This window comes from Musa acuminata, chromosome BXJ1-5, assembly GCF_036884655.1.
Source record: "Musa acuminata AAA Group cultivar baxijiao chromosome BXJ1-5, Cavendish_Baxijiao_AAA, whole genome shotgun sequence".
Taxonomy (NCBI): domain Eukaryota; kingdom Viridiplantae; phylum Streptophyta; class Magnoliopsida; order Zingiberales; family Musaceae; genus Musa; species Musa acuminata.
The window spans coordinates 11758875-11766798 of record NC_088331.1 but is presented as its reverse complement, the minus strand read 5'-3'; the positions used below and the strand labels follow the sequence as shown (position 1 = coordinate 11766798).

Here is a 7924-nt window from a genome sequence, read left to right as displayed (position 1 = left end):
CATTCAACTGAATTTCCTTTACTTTCAATTGGGGTGGTGAACAGAGTAAGGATCCATCTAAATTTCATAAGTAAATCCTAAGGAGCTTCAGGTCAAAAGGAGCAAAACAGATGAACAAAACTGAAGTACCTCAATGGAAAGCTCGAAGAATGCAGCTGCGACTGGAATGAGGTCATTTCACAATGCCTGAACTCTTAAGAAGAACATGGTCACTCCTGATGGAAGCAAGAGCCTATATGATTGCCTCATTCCAATAATGCAGTACAAGCAGGCAACAACAAAGCCCATTTGAACCTCACTGAATTATCCTTACTTCAAACCACCTATCTAGCACAAGGAGCCTCTGAAAAGGTTTTCATAATTTCTCCTAATGCTCAAAATTTCTCGCTTCATATGATTTTGATGCTCTTGGTGCACCACTGACCTTACCTGTCTATATCCATAGACTGTTGATTCTGAGCACAGAGAATAGATTTTGAATCACAAATTTTAACATCATGACCAAAAGAATTACTTGAGAAGCCAATCTCTGTCTCTTCGTCATCACTATCGATATGATTTGGTGTCATATGGTTCTGGTACCTCCTACGTCCGACAAGAAACACATTGAAATAATAGCTCACCATACTTTCCCTCTGCTTATAAGGAAAATTCAAGTAAAGCTGGTCCCAAAAGTTTTTGTTTAGCGATGGACGATTCCGAACGATTATGTCCCTGAACTTCTTTTCTTCTTCCTCTGTCCACGAAAGTGCAACTTCCTCACCCATACTTTCACATTTCCAAGAATGGAAAGTTGTGCCAATTTCACATTTCAATTGAAGCCTCTTTTCTGCAATGTGAAATCTAATACACTCCACAGAGCCTGGCCATTCACACTGACAGGTATTGGGCCTCCCTCTTCCAATAGAAGCATAATCCAATACTGGACTCCTTTCTTGATTTTCAGGAGGCCAGGCCCGTTTGCCCAACCATTTTAATGTATCAGAATCAGTAGACAAAACTGTAGGCTGGCTGGTCCAATTTGGCACTTGTGCTTGAAAGCGTGCACCCACAGGTCTCAGGGACCATTGTTGATCTCTAGAAAGCCACCCAGCAGTTTGAAGCCCCAGAATGGTTTCTGTTGCTTTAACCTGGTTTGTTGATCCAAAACCATTTCCATATACAGAAGTGTGTATCTTTTGCTCTTCATCTAGTACCTAAACATGACATGTTTTTATTCTCAATTAAGAATTTTATCATAAATAACATAGCTGAAACTAATAATATTGAACACATGATCATATGCACAACCCCTGAATACTGCAAAATAAGTCTCTCTCATGACTTAGCAGCAGACTTATGTAAGACCAGTTGGCATAAATTGCATCAACATCAGTCAACTCATACAGTATGGTATATATAGTAGAGCACAATAAAAAAGGTTTTGAAGACTCAGTTCAGGTAAAACAAGAAAAGGTAAAAAAGAAGATGGTAGATAACATATAGCACCTCAAGGTATCATTTTCATGATCATGAATATCCAAGTATTTCTAATTTACCAACTAAGAAAAATTAACAACACCTTGAGGTTCAAAATGCAAAGATATATATTTTACCATTGATTCTTGACATCAAAGAAATTTTTTCGGTTGTACATGATTATGGAGTTACCCTTGGTATCTTTTGTTATATGAAAAGAAATGTATGATTAGCCTACTACCCGAACTTCTAATCATCAAGGAGTTACCCTTCAATTTTCACATTAGTTCCACCAGAAAATTTACATCAGAAATGATAGTCAAACATAATCAGAAGTAATTCTTATTATTATAAATAAATATATGCTTTGCCTCAGATTTTGGAACTTTCTAGAACTTCAATGGTTCAATTAGAATGTGATTTCTAAAAGAGATCTCTCTTTCTTATCTTGGTAAGAATAGGCACTGAAAAAGCATTCAAAATTATATATCTATATAGTGCCTCCAGGTGTTAAGGTATCCTTTCTCAAGGTTAAACTATTCATATCCTGAAAATGATTTATACTTTCTGGAGTAGTACCCTTCAATAGAAATTCTTCATAGATCAAGTGTCTTGTAAGTAAAATCTGTTTCCCAAGGATTTCTCAACACCTACAAGTTATTTCTTTTAATGGAAAGAAAAGAACTTGAAGATTCTGCAGATTACAATGTTCTAGTGGCAAACTAATATTTATGTTAAAATGATATATGTCTTTAGACACTTCTGGAAGGCACAGAAAATGAGCAATGCATATTATGAGCTCTGCAAGTAATTCACCAAAATCCAAGGTGCATTAATAAAGGGTTCTCACAGACATTGACAAACAAGCAAAAATGTCAATGTCATCAATGGTGAACCTATTTGATCAGTAACACATGATTGTTATTATTGTCATATGCTTTTAATAGCAAGAACTATCATACTGCCCGAAACGGTAAAAAATGAGCGGTACATACCGGTGCCCGGACAGGTACATGGACACCGATGCCACCCCAATCTTATATAAAAACAAATAAATCCTAAAATAAGTGTGATGCCACCCCAATTAGGGCTTGCTACCCATTTCTCACAATGTTGCTACCAACGTTGTCACCGATGCCATCACTACTGCCGCGAGACACTGCCCGCCTGTTCGCCACTGTCGCAGGACATCGCCTGCCCATTCACTGTCATTTATCTGTCCGGTACACGCCCTCCTATTCTTCCTTCTTCTTCCTCCACTATTTCCCCCTGTTCCTTCTCCACGACTCTGTCTTCTTCCTTCTTCTCCCTCTACCTCCTCCATCACTCTGTCGTCTTCCGTCTTCTTCCTACTCTTCCTCCATCGCACTGTCTTCTTCCTCCTCTGTTTGTCCATTGCCCCTTCCTCTTCTCCCTTTTTTTCTTCCTCTCTAAAACACTGGTACATACCAGTGTACCGACTGATGGTACACTAGTAATGATCAGTATCTACCAGTCCAACCAGAACACCGAGACAGGTTTGGTACCTGAAACAGTGATCTTTGTTCAATGGTACAAAAGTCACACTACATTGGTGCTCACAAATAGTGCACTTCTCAAAAAATGTTTGACAACCTAAACAACGCAACTAATATAAGAAGAAAATGCAGTAAAAACTAAAAGTTATTGAAGTTCCTCAATCATTATTAGTGAGTCAAAGCGGGAGAGAATCAATATGATTGTATCATCTAGGAGATCCTCAAGTATCCATGTAGTCAACACCAAATAGTTGGGATATTATAGTTTGATATTATTGTTGTTGTTTCAGAATTCCTCAAATATGCTGTGGATAAAATGAGGCCCTGCTTGATGCATTTAAAGCATGGTGAAATGGTTGAACTTCATATTCCTAGTGAAAATCAGATAGAATGTAGAATAATCTTTATGCCCCAAATATGATTTCTATGACCTCCTTATAGTTAACTAGAGTTTAATTTGACCAAACAAAATAAATATGCAATTTCAAGAAAGGTACTTACTCAAAAATACGTAGAAATTAATATCTTAGAGCACTTGCCAAGTATTTCTCCCCATGAATAAAACTATTTGATTGCTTGATTTCATTTTATATGAAAGTAGAAATTTGTACTGTGAAGCACTTGAGATTCAATCATGAACCACACTGATTATGTTCCTATAGTTGGAAATTCTCTACAAGAACTGGATTTGTTTTTAATATATTTTTATTAACCAAAGGTATCCTAGAGAACAGAAAAATATATTTTGCATGACAAGAAAGTTTATCCTGACAAGTTTATTCAAAGATTATATTAATAATAGCTGACTTTTCCACTGAAATCAGTACTGTAATCAAAACCTACTAATGCACTAAACTATCACAATTCAAAATCATCAGTCTTAATTCTAAGGTAATCTTAGATGTGAAGCAATGCAACAATGAGAAATAAACTTGGTGCATGAGAAATAAATTTGGTACATGACAAATGAACTTGGTATGTAACTTTGGATCAAGATGCTGATGGAATGTTGGAAATTTTGCTAATTGCCTGCTGGCTAAAGTTCTTGATTATTTATTTAATTATGAATGTTAACCTTTTAATCAGCATCAGGGCATTCAAGCATTCTAGTGAGCTTCTGGTGTGATCCTCTAACTCATTAATTTTGGCAGTTATCATGTCCATGTTTATCACACTGGACAGACTTTACTAGATGCAGAACCCGGTTGCTTTCTACTGCATGAGTATACTAGTTTGCTTAGTTGCGGTTTCTTAAGTAAAAAATGAATAGACAATGTAAAGCTATGAACCCGGCTAAGGATTAACAACTGCCTTAAATATATTTGCATATCGTAGATCTGGAGGAATTCTTTTGAGATCTAATTACATAAATTCAAGAAACTGATGGTTGCTATTTACTCAATGATGTAAAGTCATATATATAGAAGAAATAACATTATTGGGATTCTTGCTCAAAGAGGTTAAGACTGTGAGAGTACAAAGATTCTGATAGTCTGGGCAATGTCAAGGTCTCTCATCTAAACTAGTTCAAACAAAACAAATAACATGGAAAATGGAAACATATTTGAACCGAAGCAGAAAAACCAACTTAAAGAATATGCATTAAGCATGGTAATCGATGGGATAAATTAGTCAAATAATTACACTTTCTTGCTAGGTGCCATGTCCTTATGAACAGTTGCAATTTAGGTTTCCTTTTCAGAAGTTTGGCACTGACATAAATGCCCACAATGGACTTATATGTCATCATTCACATAATGTGTGCCAAGTACCATATAGAGTATGAAAGCGTTGAATAACTTTTTACATGCTTACCAAAACCTAGGTACATGGGATACTCATATGTTCACATAATGTGTGCCAAGTACCATATAGAGTATGAAAGCCTTGAATAACTTTTTACATGCTTACCAAAACCTAGGTACATGGGATACTCATATGTTCAATGACACACCTAACCCTATTGTGTGCACTGATATCAATTAACTTGGGAGTCAAGCAAGAATGTAAAGCAGAAAGGGGCAACAAGTTATTTTAGTCAACATTTGCTTATAATAATCTCGGGTTGGCCTTCAGACAGCCAAAACTCATAAAACATAAAGAATACATTTAATGCATAACATTTTCAAAAGTAGAGAGATCAGCTCTAATCTACAGAGTTTGAGAATCATTCAGTACATTTCAACTTCTTGTTAGCCAGCACTTTGAATTAGACTTGCCACTTGATGTTTTTATAGAACTTCTACCACTGTGACTTTTGGGGAACTATTTAACATTTGTGAAGCAGAGCCACACATAGGAGGAACTATGGGCGAACAGAAAAAGAAAGGTTACCTGTAAATGCAACTGATTAGGGTTCGTTCGACGAATTCTTCTGAAGAACATTGCCTGCCTGGACAGAATTGCCAGAGCATAGAACTCCCCAGATGCATAAGTCTTACCTTTACCTTTATCTGATGGCCATGCCTTTGCTATGGAAGGATGATCCGCAGGACTCTTTGCCAATTTTCTAACCCAACCCAGCATTCCCGCCAGATCATTCCGCTTCCTCTTATGATGGTTAAACCCCCCATTAGCAGTGTCCTCCAGGATGACAACATCGTCACTATCGGTCCCAACATCACCAAACGGCGTCGAGCATTGATCTTTACTTGTACTTGGGAGCAGCCTAGAATTACAATCACAATCCTTCTTGTGATTCGCAGTCCCTGGAGAGCCGCATCTGGTCACCAAAGAGCTTGGGTTCGTATATCCCGTTCGCTTACGCATTGGCTTCTCGCCCGAACCTCTTTGCAAACACTGGTCCAGCGCATCCAGATACTTGAAGAAGACCAACTTCAACGACGATCCGATGCCCGAGTCGAACCCTATCGCCTTGGCCACCAACGGCCATGCATGTGCATCAGACACCACATCGTAGCCACCTTTCCCTTGCACAACTGAGTAGAGCTTGAAGAGGTCGACCGAGAGTCCATCGCCAAGGACGGCCGGCAGCGGGCGGATCTCCCCCCTCCTGTAACGGATCTCCTTGAGGAAGACCGACAGGATCTGATCAAAGAGACAGCTGAGGTTCTCGCCACCGGGCGGCTCCTTGTTGGAGACATCAAGATCGGAGCAAAAGCCGAGGGTTTGGAGCTTGCGAAGGATCTCCGCGACGGACTCGAAGGGGGCGGCAGTAGAGGGGGAGCATCCGGCCATGGAAGGAGGAGGAGGAGGGCCGGGCGAGGCCGCGCGGCCAGTGGAGGCGCCCGCGGTCTACCGCTGGCCTTGCGCCACCCCGAGCGGGGCGGGGCCCGAATGAGAGAGGAAAAGGGCTATAAGGCGGAGAGAGAGAGAGTACCGACGGCTACAGGAGATGACAGATTTCTTCAAGGAGGTGAAAAGATTAAAAAAACAGGAATGACAAGAGGGGAAGAAGGGAAAATATTTTTTATTTTTTTATTTTTTTGTCTTTTCTCATCTTCATATGTGTGTACTTTTAATCTTTTCGGTATTTGTTTTGGTATGATTTGTTTAGGACTATTACATAAACAAATCTACTATTTATTTTAAGACTAAAGATTTAAAATTTTATTTTATAAATTTTAGTAGTCAATAAGACACTTATTTACTTACATTAGATCGAAAATTTGAAATTTTATTAATTATATTTTTAAAATAAAAAATCTATTACCTTGTTCGAAAAATTGTGTTCATAAAAAAAAAACTCTATCGCTTTATTCAATTCACGTGAAAGTGAAAGAAATTAGTGGATCTTACTAAAACAAACCCAACATGGAGGAAAGAGAGTGGCCGAAGGTTGTACGAGTTGATAGGATACCATTTGCGCCCTAAAGTATCAAAATTATGAAGTACTTAGTGGAAACATTGGGACATGGAATTCAGGTTTGACATTGCCAACGCCAGGGACACACATCATTGGTATAACTTATCTGTTGGTGTGACAACAAAAGGGTTGCAAGATGAAGAGATAAGAGATTAAAAGGGTTTTTTTTCGTGGTGATGGATATTTAGTCTTGTTTATAAAAATAGATTGTGATTATGTTAATAACCTTATTAATCTCATTAGCAAATATATATTTTAAGATATCAAAAATTGATCATGTTAATATTTAAATACTTTATCCTCCTTAACCCCTATATTTAAATGGTCAATATAAACGTTTAATAAAAAAGACATTAGTATCTGTTAAATTGAAAATAGTTTGGCAATTATCACATGATTATCCCGCAAAGTAGTAGAATAACCAAATCTCTCATTCCCTTTTTTTTTTATTTTATTTTTATTTATCGATAAGGGATACATTATCATCCTCATCGTGTGGGGCCCAAAAAGAAAGAAAATAAAGCTTCCTTTTCATCATTTATGATAAATAAATAAATATAAATTTTTTTTTATCATTTATGATAAGAAAGATAACCACAAGCTTCTTTCTTATTAGAATATTTTTTGTTGAATTACTAAGGTCCACACTCATATACCTCGAGTTACTAACTTAGAACATTAAAGAGATTAGATAAAAAATCTTTCTCGATTTTGATCTTCGTGCATATGATGTTTCAGGAGCTCGACATTCTCATCTTGGAGATGCCTCGAACAGTCTATGCATTTGGGTCTTAATCACATTGGGTTGATTAAGACGTTTACGATATTTTTTTTCTAATATTTTAGTGTTAGAAGAAGGGTCCAATATTATAGGAATGTCCGCCTACCCTTTTAACAAATGCTCTCGACCTATAGTACTTTCATTAGGGGGTAGCAGCCACTCTTTCCATGTGTTGGCGTATCTACCTCGGCACAAATTTTGACGTAATACTAGTATTCATTTAACAACTCAAGAGCGACCTTGAGTCACCTGCTCATCCCTGTTGAGTCACCTACTCATCCCAGTAGGTGCAAACGCTAATGAGTATAATGCAAGTTGTCGTTATGCTCTTGCCTCAAGTAA

General features: G+C 37.6%; 1 protein-coding gene across 1 annotated transcript; it reads right to left on the bottom strand.

The window, feature by feature from the left end:
• Positions 1-216: 216 nt before the first annotated feature.
• On the bottom strand, positions 217-6305 carry LOC135673811 (AT-rich interactive domain-containing protein 2-like). Its single transcript, XM_065183142.1, has 2 exons — positions 5310-6305; positions 217-1196 (listed from the first exon to the last, which is right to left on the bottom strand). The coding sequence occupies exons 1-2, from the start codon at positions 6171-6173 to the stop codon at positions 426-428; spliced, it is 1635 nt and encodes a 544-aa protein (XP_065039214.1). The 5' UTR covers positions 6174-6305; the 3' UTR covers positions 217-425.
• Positions 6306-7924: the final 1619 nt, after the last annotated feature.

Bases quoted from the DNA above. Each gene is read 5' to 3' on its own strand.
- LOC135673811 (XM_065183142.1), bottom strand. From the start codon at position 6,173: ATGGCCGGATGCTCCCCCTCTACTGCCGCCCCCTTCGAGTCCGTCGCG. The intron at 1,197-5,309 runs GTAACCTTTCTT...TGTCATGTTTAG, and splicing joins CTAATCAGTTGCATTTACAG to GTACTAGATGAAGAGCAAAA.